The sequence below is a fragment of the Aplidium turbinatum genome, chromosome 14, assembly GCF_918807975.1.
Source record: "Aplidium turbinatum chromosome 14, kaAplTurb1.1, whole genome shotgun sequence".
Classification (NCBI taxonomy): domain Eukaryota; kingdom Metazoa; phylum Chordata; class Ascidiacea; order Aplousobranchia; family Polyclinidae; genus Aplidium; species Aplidium turbinatum.
The window spans coordinates 14,577,830-14,597,958 of NC_137485.1; the positions used below are offsets into that span (position 1 = coordinate 14,577,830).

Below are 20,129 nucleotides of genomic sequence, written 5' to 3' on the forward strand. Positions count from 1 at the left end.
TGAATCAACCACAGTTTTAAAAAAAGATAGTTTGAACAGGTTTCATGTAATAGAAACTATACTTGATATCATCGCGAAGGATCAAATAGCTGTAAAAATCACTTCGAGCAATTGTTTGTTATGATTTTAATTTTTCATCATGCAAACCAAGGTGAACCTCAATATACATATTTTTATGCCAAACGACAAAAATCGTTTTTCCTTAATTAGTTTTATGAGTTTTATAAAAATCGTTTTTCCTTTTTTTTAGTTACTTTTAGGAGACAAGGAAAACAATCCGTATAAAAAATAATTCAATTCAACATATTTGCCTTATTTTGTCAGATAGGTATTTTGTGCAACAATTTTTCAGAAAAATTGCTGAGTATAATATAGCGTTTGAAATGCAGTCAAATAATGCAACTTTATGGTTGATGGCGTTATTACAAAAGCCAATCTTTTGTCACTGAAATGTATTCGAAAACAAAATGGCTCAAAAGCGGCTGACTGATAAATTACGTTACGATACCTTACAAAAACGAGGCATTGATTTCAGATTCTTTTAACCAAACAAACAACTTTGCTCCAAATGACATAAACATCCAAATTTATTGAGAAAATGATAGATGCCTACACCTTTTTGAGGTAAGCTTTTGTGAAAATAAGCTTTTGAAGATAAACATTTGAAAACAAAGTTTGAAATTATTGAGTTGGTCCTAATAATGTTTCTGCTGAGATATATCAAAACTTTTCAATCTTCGTAGAGAAAAAATAAGTTTGTAATCTCTCAAGCAACTGCAAAATTACCATTTAGGTAAAGATTCATTGCTGACAATACAGTATGTGCAATGTTTGTCAAAGCACAACAATTTAGCTGCGCGTGTTTTTCCACAAAAGCAGAGCAGTTTAGACAGACGATGTCAAGTTCGTATCAGTATCTTTCAATCTCTCGTTTTTATAAAAACATTTTAACAACATCCATAAATATTTATGTAAATATAAGTGTACTGGTACATTCAGAAGTTTATTGGCGGGTCAAGAACTCACTCCTTGTTGCTTTCCAACAAGAAATCAACAAAAAACTTCCCACATCAATTTGTTTGTTTTATGAGATAGACTGAGTTTTGTCAAGAATTTTCCCACTGCTTCTTGTTATAAGTTAGAAACAAAATGTATTGGACATAGAAAACAATGTAAAATTACATCTTTTTCAGCATGGCTTATCGTATACTTACTCTCTGATATAATTTCAAAGAAACCCAGATGTAATTAATAGATTAATCAAAGCAACTCAAAACTCGAGTTTGCAAACAAAAGGCGGAATCAGTACGGTTGAATGCTTTACAACAAAGCCAACTCACGAGATACCTGCGTCGCAGTTCCACGCACGACGGCGCTCAGTAACCCTATTAATCCGTATAATTTGAAAACAAAAGGACTAGCTAGTAGCAGGCTAAAATATCCGAGTATGTTATGAAAATCATGTCATATCTCTAAAACTATAGACCATAGCAATGTCATTTAAAGCGGAATAAATACTTGAATAATTTTTAGAAAAAGTCAAAAAATTTCAAAGGTGTGAATTGCGTAGTTCTTTAGTGATATTGCTTTGAAAAGAGCCAAGTCCCACCCGACCCCTCCCCCACAGGACAAAGGGTTAAGTATTGTCAATTCCTCTCCAAAATAATTCACAAAATAAAGTACTGCACGTACTAAAAAGAAAATCTGCAAAAGTTCAAGTAGGTTACCGCTTTTAAAGATGGCTTAATTGTAACCACAAACTAGTTTACTACACCAAAAAGTGTTGTAAAAACTGAGTTGATGTAAAACTTTGCGTTGCAATAAAAAGAATAATGATTGCCACTTTGTAGCTGAAAACAGCAGCATCATTCATTGTTACTAAACAAACACACAAGTGTAAAAAAACAAACACACAAGTGTAAAATTAACGATACTATCAAAAATGAAATAAAATGTTTCAATAAATCTCTCAATTTTTTAAATAAGTCTATGGCCCACCTCAAAATGTTTCTATGGCCCACGAGTGAGCCATGACCCCTGGTTGAGAACCGCTGGCTTAGATGATATTCTCAATGAATCAGGCCCCTTGCATTGTAGTCTACAACTTTTATCAGCATGGACGCTTGGGTAAATCTTTATTTTACAACTCGTGTAAAAGGTTAAAAGCTATCTGACTTGGTTATTTGCCCCAATGGCTCAGTTAATTAAGTTCTTGTCTTTGTGAATGAAAAAAAAGTAAAATCAAGCCGTGCAAGTTCAACTCTAGGGGTTTTCGCTTGAGCAAACCTTTTTCAAGCACAGCTTTCCGTTCAGTAATTTATGAAGTAATTTAATTGACACTCTTTCATTTCAGGGTTCTGGTTTTCGTCAGTAATTTAAGGTCTTACATCATTCTGTTGACGTTAATCCAAAGTAAAAATGACAGATTTTGGTGTCTGAATTATTGCCGCCTCTTACGTTTGTGCTAAAAAGTTTCTAAAAATTTGGTATAGCCTACTCTGACTTAATTCGATTATTTACACAAGAACAACGTGTAAAGAATATTTTTATTATGTATATTTAAAAGTTGAAAGAACAATCTTCCTGAGGTCAGCACTACCTGACTACTCACTATAGAACAGCGAGCAATGTGTTTTGCTAACCATACCGGTGTAGCCTCCACACTAGGGTGGATCAAAACTGGCAAAAAAAAAATTTTTTCTCAATTTTAATTAGCTAGATATGGCAAAAGTTGCCAATATATCACCATAACACATTGTAAAAAATTGAAGAGGTTTGAACAAGTTTTTGATCTCCCCCCGCGACATACAAATTTAGGCACTTATACATACAAGAACTGCATGGCAATTTTTTTTCTCGATTTTAACTCGCTTTGCAGACATGGCAAAAGGTTCTAATATAACACCAAATACAATGAAAATGTGTGTACTTGAGAGTTTTGACTTCACCCTCTTTCAGCAGATTAATTTTAAAGTAACTTGGCGGATGGACCACCCGCGGTTCCAACAGGTAAACGCCTATTAACCATCACCATCAGATGGCCGAGTATAGACTCACAAGCTTAAACTTTATATGACTGGGTTGACAGGTGGCCCATTGGCAAAGTCACTTCCTATTAATTTATGCGCTTATGCATACAAAGACTGCAAGCAATATAACCAAACAGTTACAAATTGAAGTGAGTAAAGTCACGTTTAGACTCAAATGTTGGCATTAACTGACGAGAAGCAATTCGGGCACGAATGAAGCCGTCTCGATATTTCGGTCCACAAACTGCTTTAGATGCATCGGTAACCAGCTTGCACGAGCCTTTCAACAGCCTGCGTGTGACATGGAAATCCGGGAAAAAGTACAGTGGGAGTCACATCTATCATGATGAATTGCAGGAGCTCAGCATCCGTCATTGTTTTAATTACAGGAGGCTCCGTGATAGGAAGATCTGTCCAGTTAATCAATTCGAAGTATTTCACTGCATCAAAATTAAGCTTTGAGAAAACTTTAAATTTTTGTATTCTTCCGCTGGGTTTTGCAGCTCTAGCTTTCATCACTCCACGCAGGCCTAGTTCTCGAATGTGTGGTCGATAGTAAGTTATCATAGCCAAAATTATATTTTCCGGATGAGCAAAGTATGAGTTGCGGTGCACTGCATAACTGGGTCGATAATTTTTATGTGCTTCTGACTAAGATATCGTTATGTGGTTATCATTTGGTGAATGTGTCTAGCTCCATCTTTGCAAGATGAGTGTGATTTTATTGCGAACCACATTGGAGCATAAACACGGATAATAATGAACGTAACCAATGCTTGCAGTTTCTCATACAGATTGTTATTGCTGACATATAATCTAAGGGTTCTATTAATTAGCTGTAGTCAGCCATCGTGAGTGTCTGCGTGATTCAAGTATCCTGGGTTTCGCATCGCCAGATCAATGCTACATTCACCAGCGCAGTCAAACTGATACGCTGAATGGTGAAGATTGATGAAGGGAGTACCAAGTAATAATAAAACTAGGCCATCGCCCAGAAGGGTTACCTGTACTAGTCTAAGTGAACTGCCTTTTAATCTGTAAGAAGCGCATATAACTTTTATTAAACTTTGTGGAACCTGCAGTGCAAGCAAATTCCAATAATTGTACTATAAAGCTTCTTTTATATCTAGAATTCTTTTGAAGAATCAAATGCTACATCAGCTAATTGTTGAGATACCCAACCAAGTATTTTAGCAATGGTGATAAAACGGTCAATTGTAGCCTATCTGTTTAAACACAAGTCGCTTATTATGACATCATAAAGCGCATAAGTGAGTCACACAGTATTCATGCTTTTGACCAATTTTGTGGGAGACTTTCTCCAACCCGATATTAGGAAAATAAAACCTTGCGGGGGGCGATCAAAAAATTGTCAAAACCCAAAAAAAATTTGCATGTATGTTATTATGGGTATTTCGCACCTTTTTGACATACTAGCTTAGAAAAATAAAATTTTTGGATTTTTCGATCCACCCTACTCCACACATGCCATCAAGACTTTTCCAAAAATAATGTGTTTTTCGGCATTCGAGTGTAACAAGAATTGACAGCGATAGACACGTGTTTCGCCCATAAGGCTGGGCTCATCAGTATCGCACCACTAATGCATGCCACACAATTTTCAACCTCTGCTTTTATCAGTCAATTGAATCAGCAGTTGATTGAATCAGCAGATTGTCGTCCAGCCTCATGGGCAAAACACGTGTTTATCGCTGTCAATTCTTGCTACACTCAACTGCCGAGAAACATATTTAAAACTTTATTGGCATAAAAATGGATTATTGGAAGCTTTGCACGTCAATCTGCTGCAAAAGAAAAATAGCAAAAAAAAGCAATACAAAAAAAACATTGCCTAACTGTTTTGCATGTAGGCTTACTCTATGTTCAACTATACAGAATGTATAAGACATCATCTATGTAAACTACAACAAAGCTATAAATGCACTTTTTAAAACGAACTGATGAATGCAGATAGCCAAAAATTAAAGAAACATCAACACGAAACATCAGCGTCATCCGATCATAAAGGTACGGTAGCTACTTTGTAACGCAAGTTATATGTCCCAGGCAATAATATGGAGTTTCTGATGTGGCAGTTTCCTCTTTTGATCAGGCTTCGCTTTTTGGCACGAACTTAGGCACACCAAATCGAAAGAAATGTCTAACCTTGGCAGGAAAAATTTTGTGAGAAACCATTGGCACAAAAAGTGCCGGATCAGCATCTGCAGCCTTGTTTGGACCTGAAAAAGACGATGTTTAAAAAATTAACATGAACACGGCTACAGTAGAATTAACAAATCTAGGATTTGTTGTGATATTAGCATTTACAGACATAGGTCTTACGTCTGTTGTTACTGTTAAAAAGGTACCTCTCTACCCAAAATGTATATTAGCAATTAGCATTTAGTTACTTATGCAACTTGAAGAACAGCAATGCATTTGCCAATGAAGGCCTGGATGCGGCTCAACCTCCTGCGTACTGGCGTAGGACTATTCCGCTCCAACATGCACAAATAAGAGATGGCTCCATCCGCGATCTGTGAGTGTGGCAAGGAGGAACAAGCCGCAGACCACACCATCTGTAACTGCGCCATGTACTATGCGCCAAGTGGTATACGTGGTCTGTGAGAACTGGACGACAATTCATTCAATGGCTGCTCGAAACCTGACCAAACATCTAGACCGAGTCGCTGCCATTGCCCAAGAGTGGGAAAAGGCAAAGCCCCTCGGCTCCTGAAGTGACGAAGAAAGTTCATACGAGGAAAAAGAAGAAAAAGAAGAAGAAGAAGAAGAAGAAGCTGATAGTTGTTTCGACTTTCAAGGTCTCCTCGGTAGTTTATAACGATAACCATATCACACAGCCGACTGCCAATAAAACCTTCATATTTCAGGCCATACTTTGTGATTGAAGAGTTTCTGCAACTGTCAGTTAAAAAGATAAAAAACCTCGTATTCAAATCAGCAAAAAATAAAAAGTGAAACAGTTGAACGAGAATGAAGTTTCATCTTTCGTAGTCTTACATTTAAGCTTTACTGATTTTTCAACAAGTTTTTAAATACCTAAAAACAACTTCAAAAAATGACCTGTTCTGATCAGTGCAACAAATATATTGGCATAGATGAATGACTCACCCGTAATGAACGAAGTAAGGAGACCAACAATCATTGTTATTAACATAGAGAGAGGTGTGTAGTACAGATGCGACATGGCATATAGAGTCGATTCTATTCCATAGCTGCAGACAACGATTGTTAAGCTTTAAATAAATGAAGTAGGCTGAATAATGAATATGTCAGGGGCATAACCTTAGTTTGAATTGTATTAAGATATATTTTTTTATGGAACTTTGTAAACTGATACGGATTGTAAAAGTTGTAAGTTAATTAATGATGTTAATTTGCATTCTTCTGCAAATAGCCCACCATAAAGTTAGGCTTACATCCAAATCTATAAATTCATTTCCTTTTTCTGTGCACAACAAGCACTTTTCCCAATAGTTATTCATAATTTATTTAGCAATCGTAAACCGCATAATAATAATAACAATTAACAACTATAGTCAGTAATAAAATGTTAAATCGCTCTTTGATGAAATGCTGGAAGCCTGCTGGAATAAAAGATTCGGCTTGAAATTGACAGAGGGCATTGGTGATGAATCCACTTATATTCAAAGGTTTTGTGTTGATCTGCTGTGCTAGGCCTATATAGTGTACCAGTAGGAGTGTTGAATTACATTGCTCTAACCCTATTGAAGCCGGTTTGGGTGCGTTTCAACCTCTTACGCACGGGCGCCGAGTTTCTTCTATAAGCTATCATGATCTGATTGTGCACCAATGGGGAGTGGCATATTTCTCTTCTTGCAACTGTGGATCAGTGGGGTGCTGAGAAACCATGTCATTAGCTTATTGGGTTACCATTCTTCGTTCGTGAATAGTATGAGACCGTCCTTGCTACTTGGACGATACCAAATACCAGCTAATTGTAGCCTCTCGATTGTCTTTGTCTTGAGCCTCTTCAGTGGCCTCTCGATACTCTTCAGTAATAAGACTCCTCAGTAACTCCTCGATACTTTTCGTTATTGAAACTCTTTAGTAGCCTCACAGCATAGCCTATAGTAGGAAAATTTCGCCAATATTGAAATAAAAGAAGCTCAAACAACGGTGGTAGTTTGCTAACCCCTATAGCCTATCATTCACCATCATTGTCAGCCATTGTTGTTCCACTGCAGGATGAAGGCCTTCCCCATATCTTTATAATTTTGTTTGTCTTTGCACGTTTGTGTCCAGTGTTTGTCAAATTGGTAGAGTTCGTCTCGCCATCTTGTTTTCTGTTTCCCTCTTTTGCGTTTATTGTCAAGCGGTATCCAGTCAATAACTCTTCTTGTCCATCTGTTGTCAGTTGTTCGCATGATATGTCCTGCCCAATTCCACTTTAAAATTTTTATTGTTTGAATGATATCTTTGATTTGTGTTTGTTGTCGTATCTATTTGGCTGATTTCTTGTCTTTCCATGTAATGCCTAAGAGTACTTTTTCATGTGATCTTTGCGCAGTGCGTAGTTTGAAGTTAGTGCTTTCGTTAAGTTCCATGTTTCTGCTCCGTATGTCATTGTTGGGAGAATGCATTGATTATATACTTTTCTTTTCATTGAGATCGGTAACTTACTTTTAAATATTGAGCTCGCTCTTCCAAATGCCTGCCAGCCAAGTGTAATTCTTCTTTTAATTTCTTCTTCTTTATCAGGTGATGTGGTTACTGTTTGGCCAAGGTATGTGTATTTGTTTACGTTTTGGAAATTGGCTCCGTCTAATGTAACGCTTTGGTTTCCTTTGACATGGTGATTGAACATAACTTGTGTTTTAGTCAAATTCATTTTGAGACCGACCTCTTTGCTTGTCTCGTCGAGTTCAGTCAACATTAATATCGTTAATAGGAAAAATTATATGAATACTGACCAATTTCGTTTATTTTCTACATTGCAATTTTGCTTTAGAAATAAACCTTCATGTTTGAACCGGGTTCGTTTTTTGTATTTCATAATTCCAAGCTTGAAATAAAACCTACACTAGAACTTGATCACCTCTGATTCAACCAAGCCGGCTACCATACGAATAGCTGAATGTACTGACTTGGCAAATATACAGTTATACACGCGTCGTATAGGCTAAGTAGCAGTCATACCTTTCAGAAGTATCAGTTGATGCAAAGGTTGGTGGTTGAACACTCGCAGTAGTCATAAATGCCTGGGTTGTGTTGTAGGTCATTGCATTAGGGCATTCATCAATTGATAGTGGAAGTGCTCGATTCGCAATTGCAGATGATTTTCCATAAAGAAAGCTACACAGCCCAATCCAGAGTGAAATTGCAGTGGCAACTACTTGTCCGACAACAGCACCCTATTATTTAATCAAAGGGTAATTATCTTGGTTTTAGGTGTTGAAAGTTTTTGTCATTTCAAGCATCGTGTTTCTCGTGTTTGTAATTGATATGTTAATGCAATAGGAGTGTAAAGTTAGCGACTTTCTACACAATAAAAAATATCCAATACAGGTGAATGAAGATGCAGAAATTATGGCTAATAATGTTAGACGCAGGCCTATCAAGCTAGCGAGGAAAAACATGGTCCAAGTGTTTAAAGATAAATTCATAAAAAAGTCCTTGATGAGCTGTTGCGTACATTTTACGTCATTATGTACGATATAGTATAGCCTGCATTTGCAATAGCCTGTATTTGCAGCTTAACCCATATCCTCTTTCGTCAGTTTAAACTGACACATAAAAAGAAGGATTCTAAGCATATTGATTTGAATTGGAATCCAGTTTTCAGGTTTAAGTTGTCAAGTAATTAGTTTAATTCTTTGTTATCAAATTAGCCCAAAAACTGAACTCTTATCAGCATCAATATGCTTGGAACTCTTCCTTTTTCACTATCAGTCCAAACTGACGCTAGGAGAATGTGGATTTCATGTAGCCTATCTCTCAGTAGGTAAATAGCAACATGCAACATAATGCATAACTTTTGCATAATGAAAACATGTGTATCTGTATCACCAAATGCTTGATTTTTCTTTTTTTGTATGTGTGTTTGTGTATTTACTGTATATATGCCATTTAGGCCTACATCACCAAGCTTGAGGTGGCTGCTGACTAGATGACCGTTTGGTCTTTTCGCAGTCTCCTCGTCATATGACACACAACCGATTATTATTGTATACTTTGTATTCTTTTCATGTTTGTGTTTGTGACAAATAAATGAACTGAACTGAACTGAACATTGCTTAATGGAAGCAATGATGATTTTTGATTAAATTAAGTTATTTTGCCTTACTTTTGTACTTGTCCAAGGAAACAGTAATCCTAAAAGAAACACCCCCAATATTGGACCTCCTAATGCTCCAGTAAATGTTGATACAATTCTGGTGATTGTGCCATCCAGGTACTCTACAGCCAGAGCAATTCCCATCACAATCGCGCCAAAACAAACCACTGTAGTAACATAAAAAATTAACATACAAACACACTTTGTACATAAAAACTGAGTTGACCAATAACAACCAAAACTTTCACTTTTGATATAATTTTGTAGATCACATAGCAATCAATTATAACTTAATTATCACATCAGAAATATCAATTCCTCATTGTTAGGGATGACGTTCACAAATACAAGAATCCACAAGTCGGATGATTTCGGTCCCAATTTAAAAAGAAATGTTTGTTGTAAACTGAAGTAAACAATTCGTAATATCAAAGATGTCTTTTTAAAAACAGTCATGACCAAATAAAGACTGCAGAATTCAATACACTTCTGCAGTACGGTAGTAAAGTGCAAGTTATCGTGGTGTAAGGCTTCTATAGTCAAAATAATCGTTTGTTGAATGTTGTTGAGAACCATCGACGACATTACATATCTGATAAGGAATAAATGATTGTCAAATTATAGTTTAATCAGCAATAAGCGATTAACGTTTTTGCTTGCTATCCACTGATCAAACCTACTGATATTTGAAACGTACCAAATCCTTTGCTGATAGCAATCTTTACAGTTTCAGTTACGTTCGGCTTTTTGGGAATGATAAAATCTTCCATCAATAACACAGCTAATGAATTAATCCCAGATGATACTGTGCTGGAAATAAACATAAATTATTATGCTAATTTCTAAATAGACTGTATTGCGGCACTTTATCTAACTAATAGCAAAACTAAGATTTTTTTGTTATCATTTGTTAAAAAAGTGACTTGATAGAAAGCCGAGGTCATGTTCGGAGCCGGCAACCCAAAATGACCTTAACTCAGTTTTTGAAGTTCAAACCACACAAAAAAGTATTGTTGTTGATCTAATTAATGGTGTTTTTGGTACGATTAGGTCTGGAACTAAACCAATGCATACCTAAAAACAGGGGCGATCTTCACAAGTTTTTGCTTTTAAATAAGCAAAAGAGTAGCTGTATAAACGTTGCCATAATGTGCACTAACCTGAGTGTACCGCTAAACGCGGCTGCCACATATAGTCCAGCTAGACCAGGCAAATCTTGAAAAATTTCTACTACAAGATAAGGCATTCTTTGGTCAGGTTTCTCTATTTTATGTGACAAAAGAGGATCACAGTTTTCATAATAAGCATACATAGCAGCCCCGCCTAAAACAGCCAGCACAACAAATAGCATTTGAGGAAACAACGCCACAACCGCCGCTCTACAAATAAAAATAAATTTAGTGATAGCGTATATGCACGTATTCAATTCATTGGCAAGGCTTACCGCAATCGATCGACATCTACAATGGTTTGTAAAATTGCACATTTGCTAAATCTAGGACTGAAGTTTTCATATTGTCGTGCAAAGCAAGTTAATATTTTAGCCACCACAAGCACACTTTCCATTTAACAAAAATTATCAAAATAAGACTCGATTTTGTAGTTTAAAAACATTTTTATTGACCACGAAAGGAGGATTTCAATACACTTTATTTATTTAGAAAGTTTTGTATAGCCCTCAATAGAGTTACAGGTGTCCGTAGGTCTATTGCATTATCTGACAATCATTTTGAAACCCATTGTAGTGGACTGCTGTATATTATAGTAGGCCTCCAAGTACATTAATAAACCGTGAATGTTTAGAAAAGAAATATTTACTTTCTTGCTTGACTGATAGAATCACAACTCTGATATCTTTGAATCACTGCTTGTCTGGGATACATTCCGTTTATTGCGTTTCCAACCATTATTGTCCAAAATGTATTTCTCACTGTTGGATCCGGACTAAAACTAAAGAACAAACAAACAATTAAATGTTGTTTTGTTGTTCTTTCACCTATTCCTTGTTGTTTTTTCTTCATCTTCAATATCAAATTCCAATTGCATATAACTTTACTGACATTTACTGTACAGTAGTAATCAGCTGGGTTAATTAAAAAAACAAGAAAAGCATTGAGCCAGACACTATTGGAGACAAGCGGATACAACGACGATGCACCAGACAAAAATAATAATGGTGGCACTTTTTATGTTCCAGTTTCTCTTCATTTCTAGTTTGTCATAATGCCTTTTAATTTTGTATGGCCGAGAACACAGGGTGGGCTTGTAAGTCATAACAAGTAATTTTCACCAAAATAATAATATAAATTAACCTGCTTAGGCTTTACCATAAAGCTGCATGGGTAAGCTTATTTCAAGTACGGCTACTTTTAAATTTGATCACCAACTATCATAGGCCTACGTTACAGTACTGTTACCGTCAAAAGTAAAATGTTTTGATTCACTCTTTAATAGAGGATTTCGTTAAACATGAGAAATAGAGTTATGCAGTTTTTTCTTTGTTTTTGTGTGCGATAATTTACTTACTCCAAACTAAAGATATTTAGCTAGAATTATTTTATATAAATTATGAGTTTTTTTTTAATAATAAAATCAGCTTACTTGATCACATTTATTCTATCACCTCTCTCCAAAGCGTCCCATACATTGCCAAAGCCACCGACCGATATAGTAGTTTTTATCAACACGGCAACTAATCCGCCCACCATCACAAGAGATTGAAGGGTGTCCGTCCAAACCACAGCCTTCATACCACCCTGCATCAGCAAATTCATATAAATCGTGATCTCACGTAAATTGCAATCAACCCTGAGATCAATGACAGTGACGTAGGCTAGTTAGAAAGAAAAGTTTAGAAGAGCAAAAGTAATTGTTGCAAAAGGCAAAAGTAAAGTAACATTTAAAATAAGAGTTGATTTTAATAACCTATTTATAAGAACCTATTTAATAGAGGGAAGAAGACAAAGTAAGCTACATTTGGGGAGGGGTACGATTGTTTCCCCAAGCCCCCGTGGCTAGATACCTGATTAGTAAACGGATGTGTGGTAAAATAGGGCAAAGTAAGTGTTGCAACTCACTTACTTATTAGAAAAAAGTCAAAGTTGCTGTTTAATTAAAACTTTGGCCTACACGGGAACAAATTGTGTTGTGGTGATCTGAAACAGATTGAGTAGGTGGACAAGAAAAGCGTTGCTGTTTTGCATAATATTGAGATCTTATTCTCAACTGCAGATTACTTCGGTTGTGTATTTGCAGTAAACACACAGGTTTTGCGTTTATTCGATCGCTTAAGATCCGTAGTATTGGAATGCAAACTCAGCATCATTGCCTACAAAATACGTTGGTCGTGATTTAAAATGGAAAAAAACTGCTTAATCCGGCTTGCTTTTATTCTTGCAAAAAAACTTGGTAATATATCTCAACTTAAGTTATGATAAAGCCTATTTTCGAGTAAGGCTTGATGGGTCACTACTGGCACGCAACAAATTTAAATAGGTAACGAACTTTAACTCACTTTTTACTTAGAGATGCAGAAAAAATGTTGCAAATATTTAAATTTTGATTCTTGATAAAAGAATTCACTTAGATATACTTACCAAAGTAGTGTAAAAGGTGCAAATTACACTCGTCATTATAACTGTTGTTTTCAAACTAAAAGGCGTCACTGCACTTAAAGCCAGTCCAGGAACATAAATCGTCAACGACATATAGAAAATCTGCACAAAACAGCAAATAATGACAATATTCTATTTGACTAAGGTAATTGAAATGAGGAAATGTCTGTTTTGGATAAACTAAAAACGGCTAGTGGTTACAGTATTGTAACTGCTGAGAATGTGCAGCTTATAATGTATGCCTACAGTTTATGAAAATACTGATTTGTTGTCGTATTATGATATTGCCTTCCTAGAATTGTAGGCTAATAATTAGGCTACAAAACGTATTGTGATGTGACAAGCTGTGACTAATACAAGAACAAAGCTGGATGCACAACCACTACTAGTAGTAACGAACTCATAAGAACATTTGTTATAAATGCCATGGTGTATGGTGTAGCCTATCTTACCATTTCAACGCAGGCAATCACTGTGGCTAACTTCCTGATGCTGTGGTGGAATCGTAGTTCAAGATACTGAAAATGCAAAAAACAAATAGTGAATTGTCAATAAATGTCCTATTGTACTTTGATTAATCACGTACTTCGTTTCATTGCAAAAGAAAAAAAGTGATAGCCTACTTCTTTACAAGGTTAAAACGTTTAAGTGATTTTATTCACCATCTACTTACAAGGTCATATGAAGACAGAGTGTTTATTCCAGTCATTCTAAAGGTTTACATTTTTTATACTGTTGTTGTCATGAATATAAATACTGGGATACACAAGGGCCTAAAACTTTAGATCGGGTGGGTGAATTTCTTCAAACTTCCAAATGGTTATGCGAAAGGTGTTATTAAGGTGTATTAGCAAAAAGCGTCTTACTATTAAACAAACTGCAATGATAGCGAATTTTTCATTTGATTGATCATCAAATTTTTACAGGGGGGCAAGAGGAGGACCAAGAAATTTTACAGGAGGAAATTACTCTTCCTGCCCCCCCTTTAGTTACGTCAATGGCAGAAGGAACAGCTGAACTACTCGACATTTTTGGTATTTCTTTGAGTACTAAGTCGAATGCTTAACTAACTGATAAACGCCAGTTTAACTGAAAGGTTATTTAACAGATTGAAATCGAATTTTAAACATTGAATTTATTTATGAAAAAATAAACTTATCTGTAATATGGTGTTTGGAATTAAACTTTTTAATGGTCAAGTTTTTAAGTGCATTTATGATATTATGTCGATACAATCATCACAGCTGAAAATCTGGTCCAACGTAGGCTATGCTAATTGTTTTTTCAAGTAAATTGTTTTTTGTCATAGCTTCCTGAATCATCTTAAGCTGTTTTCCAGATTTCAATTAACCTACTCTTTCGTAAATCGACTTGAAATAGTCGAATACAAAATCCGAGAATTTTCAATGATTTTGCTCTTCCAATATATATCGTGCAAATAATTAATAGATTATTCGGCACTTTGTTCAAGATTTTGCAAAATTTATGTAAAAATTTACAAAGAAAATTGCAAATGGGCAATAATAACTTTCATAAAAATCATTGCTGGTTGCTAGTAGAAAATTTGAGAGTTCTGTTGTCACTGAGTAACATTCTCATACAAATTATTGCAGCCAGAGGTGCTTGTAAATAATTTTTTGTTTGTTCAAATTTGCTATTATAAAAACTGTTCATAGTTAAAACTCGAAATTTAAATGCCATGGTCTGTAATTAAGCTTTCATTGTGCTTTAACATTTGGTTTTACAAACTATTGAGATATCATAAGATTCATAGCAAACCACAACTATTTGCACAGACGACTGGTACAACAAGCTTTGATCGTCGCTTGTATTGGCCAATCAGCATCAGATACGTGCCGCTTCTTTTAGTCAAACTATATTCGAAGGTGAACTTGAAAAGTCATCTCGAACTAAGCCGAGTTCAAAATGCTGTGTATTGTGCATGCATATATTTCATTGCTATTTTGTAAGCTAAATCTAAACAACAAACAAAAAAAATTTTGCGATGAATTTCTGAGATTCAGCGACCTATCATTACCACACATATTATATTGCACGATCACGTTTATTACGTTGCCTCTCTATAACAAAGGAAGAAGAAACTCACTTTGGTTTATGCATCAGATGACCACGTGACTTAACAGAACTATAAACCTGCGTTTTTGCTGCAATGTGGTTAACTAAAGATGAGGAATGCGAAAACAGTGAACTCTTCACCGCATCCTTGGCTTTATCATAATGCAATGTAGACAAAAACAACGCTATTAATCTCAGACGATCATGTTTTAAAGTAAAAAAGTTTAGCAGCAGGCACCCAACTTTGATGGCTATCTCAAAAGTAATTTACAGTTATTATTGCTTTACCCCTTCTGTATTCTGATCAACTTGCTGAAAAATGAAATTTAGTATCCAGCCATGTAAGCAAGCCACCAGTCTCTTTATGAATGATGGTAGCCTATCCCTAGATGTGTTTGGCATCGCATGCATTATTATCGTTTCTAGCACTAGTTGCAACGTTCATCTGATGAAAGCGAAAGTAAAAACAAGAACAAACAGGTTGATTTATTGCTTCACTGACGTTTTGCGCTCCATGACAATGCGCATCCTCAGAGTGAATAACTTATTTTTGCTTTACTTTTTACTTTTTCCAAACTGCCAGCCAACGCTTATTCAATTGTAGATAAAAGGAGGGCTTGTCAATTATGACTATAAACTTAACCTTCCTTAAATAAGCCTATTACAGCCTAGACTGATAGCTTCTATTCAAAATGATACGGTATTGCTTACCACGTATAGGCTATCTCGAAGACACCAGCCTTATTTAACTTCAAATGCACAAATTGAAAAAAAAAAATAATTTAAACACGTTTACAATAAACAGCATCTATAACTTGATAGGCCTACAGTTTGCTCTAATTTGGTCAGTCTTTGCAAACGGGTTCGCACAGAAAATATCAAAAATTTTCTAATTTAATACCTTCTGTAATGTTCAAATAACTTGCCACACGATTGAACACAATATTTTCTTCACCTGATTAATGGTCGTCAACTTCAAGCGATGAACCAAAGGAATATACAGCCAGCATGCGATGATAAATGGTATAATAGTTGACACAGCAAACCATATGAAAACCAAGCCAAATAGATAAGTTTCTGTTGGAAATCCTATGATCAGAATTGCTGATATAAACGACACCGATATAGAAAGGCCGAGAGGGATCTGAAAATAAGTTTTACTTTATTTTCTTCGGCCAGTATCAGGTAAAAATATGCAACAGGAGTATGGCTCACAATAAGCTACTTAAAAATGGAAAATAGTAAAAAAATCTTGTAGCTTAAGATTTTTATTATCTGCTTAAGTCAACGCAAAAACGTATTTATTTTTGAAATCTGGATTTATGTAACAATACGATTATTTCCTGTTGATGTTGAGTCTTTTGCTACAAACTACTAATGGTTCCAGATTTACAGTTGCAGAGGGGTGGATAGTGGCTGTAATTTTAAATAAGTACAAGATGAAACCAAAAATGTACTGGCGACATTCGTCTTTCTCCAAAGTAGTATGCATCTGTGGTGCTTTTCTTTCTATCTTTAATTGCGTAGAAGATTCCAATCAACACCGCAAGCAAAAGTGAGCCTAGAAAATATATGATTAGTTTCATAGACAGATCCGATGGCTCAGTTGGTTAAGCGTCTGAATTCATGAACAAAAAATGTTCCAGATCAAGTGGAGCTGGTTCGACTCTCGCGGTGTGCGCTTAAGTAACGCACATTAAGGTCTGCCCTACAGTTAGCAGCACAAAGTGGATAAAATAATTCACAGACAACAACCCTTCAACAACAAGACGAAACTTTACTATCAAACTTGGCGACCGGCTTAGTCAGTGGTTCAAAGTCTCTGCAAGTATTCGAAACTGACAGAATTAAGCTCACGTAGAAGCTTTCCCAGTGCGAAGATAAAGATTCCATCAATCAATCGCCTCCTACAGAGTAGCAATTCATTCACTTTTTTTTTTAGTACAAAAGTCTATTGAAGACGAATGTCGTATGTCATAGATTATTATCATGAGATGGTGAGTATAGTGCAGGTGCTTAATGTTATATAGGGCAGTTGAAAGGATATTTTGTGTCCGATTCTTCTTGGGCCTCAAATTAAGATGTTAATTAGAAAAGTGTACTGTATCCCAAAAATATGTTGTGGTTTTTTTATGTTTCTGGCTCTTTGAAAAGCTTCCGAGTCCCTAAAATTATCCCAACTCGGGTTCAAAAGTACCCCCTGAACTCCCTTGTCAACCCTACTGTGCTTATACGTCAAAAGACAATGCAGGGCCCACGAAGTCAGTTATCATTCTATTAGGCCTACTGGTAGCTCATAAATCAAAAGTGGGAAAGAACTTTGAAATAAAAAATAAACGTTTCAAAACTGTGTCAAAACTCGATTTGTTATATCTTAGTCAAAGTACACGATGAAGAGAATAAAATGTAGACAAACCAAGTTTCTGTAAGGAGAAAGCAAAATGTAAAGTTATTGTAACGATAATTCTTTTTTTTTCAATAAATTTGTGCGATTTTGCAAATAAGTTAATGTTTTTTTTTTTTAATTTTACACGCACAGGTGTGGGTTTGATTGCATTGGAATTGAAAGACTAATGATTTATGTAGCATAGTTAAAAGTTAACATACGGCTAGAATAATCCTACATTATTGTTTGTCAGCAGTGAGTTTCTTATTTTAGCTGACATCTACAAATGTAGAGTAGTTAACATGTTGGCCATTTATTAGTCAAGAATAAAAATAGAAAAAGAAATTACAGAAAAGAGCTTATTCTCAGATTATGTAAAAGAACAGTTGAAAGGGAAGCATGCCAGTAATCAGAGTACAGTATCAAGTTTTCAGGTGTAGATCCAAAAAAATGTCTTAAGAGTTTATGCAAAGAAAATGATTTCAGATAATAACGATATACCAGCATTGTGGCCTATGCTGTGAAGCGAATGAAAAACGATGGGGTAACACAATACATACTATAGTTAGACTCTATCAATAAGTATTTCAGACCGTGTTCTATACTCTGCATCACCTAACACTACGGTAATTTTTTGAAACTTTGAGGTGTTGATTTAGATCCTGCTTCATATGTAGCCTACAAACTGTGATATGAAATAATTGCATTTTATCTCTCTTTATTCTGGATTGTTGCTTATAGGCCTAGTCCTGCACCAACTTTGTGACTTTTTTAGGTCACATCCTCGTGTTTACTCTCCCATTTTAATGTTTAACAAAATCAACAGTCAAAACCAATTGCACGTGCAAACAAATAGTGATATGCTGCTTTGAAGTGGAGATTGTTTTTTGCAAATTTTTTTCGGGCATATTTATTGTTTCATTCGCACCCCTCAAAAATAACCTTCTCCTACGCCTATGTTCACATTGAAAGCTCAGAGTTATTCATACTTTAAAATAGCGTTTGTGATGGAAGTTTGAAGAACACCTGCCGCACACTGTTGTCCGGCTATTTACCTTCTCTTGACAATGAGTTTAGTCTTCTGTACTTTTAGAAATTTAGCTAATATGAACACAAAACAACTACTGTAAAAGTAGGTGTGAACATAGTGGTTGGTTAGCATTAGGCTAGCAGCGACTTCAACAGCCTATCAACTCTACAATAGTTTTTCTGTAGCTATGCAAATATACGCAATTTTTGGAGGACTACAGTAACCAATAAAACAGGTCAAGTTTCGCGTGTTTTTTTTCCTGCTTTTTATAAAATGTTTCAGAGATATAATTCATATGTGAAAAGTTGACGCTTTTGGCTCTCTATCAGAACTTTTAGGCAAAACTACTTCATAATTTCTAAAGAATTAATTCCCGAAACTCTCAAGTTCTTCTAATTTTCAGTTTTGGCTGCGCAGGAGGACTACGTTGCTGGGCCAAAAGTAGGTACCGTATCCAAGTCTGACTCAACAATAGTTGAGGACCGACTTTGACTACAAAAATAACAAAATCATTTTGACTTCTCGACTCTGTTGACAAAGAGTGCGTGGTTTGCAATGCTACGGTAAGTTCTTAAGAAAACGCAAGCCTGCTATTTTGTGATAAAAAATGACACAGTAAGCAAGTTTTTTACTGTTTGAAGTGTAAATTGTTACTGCAGCCTTATGATATTTCAACTTAAAAAGAAATTACTTGAGTTTTGTGTTTCGAATGTCGCTTTACTTGCGCTGTATTTTTCGTAAAAGTAGCAACGCTTGTCAACGATGTGTGTTGGTGGCCACACAATTAATACGAAGCCTACAAAAGAAATTCAGTGCATGCGTTATAACCTACGATAGAGCAGAAGGTAATAATTAATTCAGTCTGTTCAACAATGTCTTACCGCCAAATACAACAAAGTCGACAGTTCCAAAACTTTGAATGCTTTGTTCTTCTTCCATTTCTGTTCTTATCCTCACAAACAAATTAAAATGAAATCAGCACAGCACAAACACTTTATATTGAAAGTGTGATTATATTATTGCTGTGGCGAAATGCCTCAAGGCCAGAGTTTAAAAAACTTTTATATACGCTGTAACGTAAAAATACACAAACGACATTCAAGCAACAGATCTATTGCCCAATCCAAGCTAGGCGTGTTGATTTTTATGTAAGTCCCACACTAAGTTATAAACTAAGGATGGTCATCGATTCCATGTAATGAAAACAAAGCCAAAAAAACGAATTATTTTTGGCTTTTTTCAACTGATTTTGAAACAGAAAAAGTCAATAGTATTCCAATTGTAAAAACTCAACATCAGCAAGCAACATAAGAATTCTATGTAGTTGTTGATCCGTAATTTTACGAAATCAGGGAAAGCCGGTTAATTACAGTATTACCATGCAACAAAGATACAGTGTTTTATCTAAATACAACTGATCTTGAAAAGATCTAAAAAGAGTCACGGTTAATCTTCAGGAAATAGGTTAAATTCATCAACCACTGCCTTTAAGTTTTTTCCATGAGAACAAATTTTCTGATCTTTTTTTTTGTAATTTATTTATAAAATTGTGATGCAATATCTTTAAACGTCACTTTAATACAAAGATTGATAAATGTTTCAGACTGACGGCCACAAATTTTTTAAAACTTAACACGTGGGTCAAACAGTAAGAAAATTCATAACGGTTGCTGCT

At 35.4% G+C, this 20,129-nt stretch overlaps 1 protein-coding gene across 1 annotated transcript; it reads right to left on the reverse strand.

Annotated features, from left to right (window-relative positions):
* Positions 1-2,611: 2,611 nt before the first annotated feature.
* Positions 2,612-19,401, reverse strand: LOC145783150 (sodium-coupled monocarboxylate transporter 2-like). The gene is made up of 13 exons (XM_082594942.1): positions 19,336-19,401; positions 16,496-16,599; positions 15,994-16,182; positions 13,415-13,480; positions 12,945-13,064; positions 11,950-12,104; positions 11,167-11,298; positions 10,509-10,727; positions 10,046-10,158; positions 9,358-9,515; positions 8,211-8,425; positions 6,162-6,265; positions 2,612-5,269 (listed from the first exon to the last, which is right to left on the reverse strand). Exons 1-13 carry the CDS (start codon positions 19,391-19,393, stop codon positions 5,139-5,141), a joined length of 1,764 nt encoding a protein of 587 aa, XP_082451068.1. The 5' UTR covers positions 19,394-19,401; the 3' UTR covers positions 2,612-5,138.
* Positions 19,402-20,129: the final 728 nt, after the last annotated feature.

What these genes read in the sequence shown, in the direction of transcription:
- LOC145783150 (XM_082594942.1), bottom strand. Translation starts at nt 19,393, where the DNA reads ATGGAAGAAGAACAAAGCATTCAAAGTTTTGGAACTGTCGACTTTGTT. An exon ending in CGACTTTGTTGTATTTGGCG is followed by an intron (nt 16,600 to 19,335) that starts GTAAGACATTGT and finishes TATATTTTCTAG; the next exon opens with GCTCACTTTTGCTTGCGGTG. An exon ending in GCGTTTAGCGGTACACTCAG is followed by an intron (nt 10,159 to 10,508) that starts GTTAGTGCACAT and finishes GTTTATTTCCAG; the next exon opens with CACAGTATCATCTGGGATTA.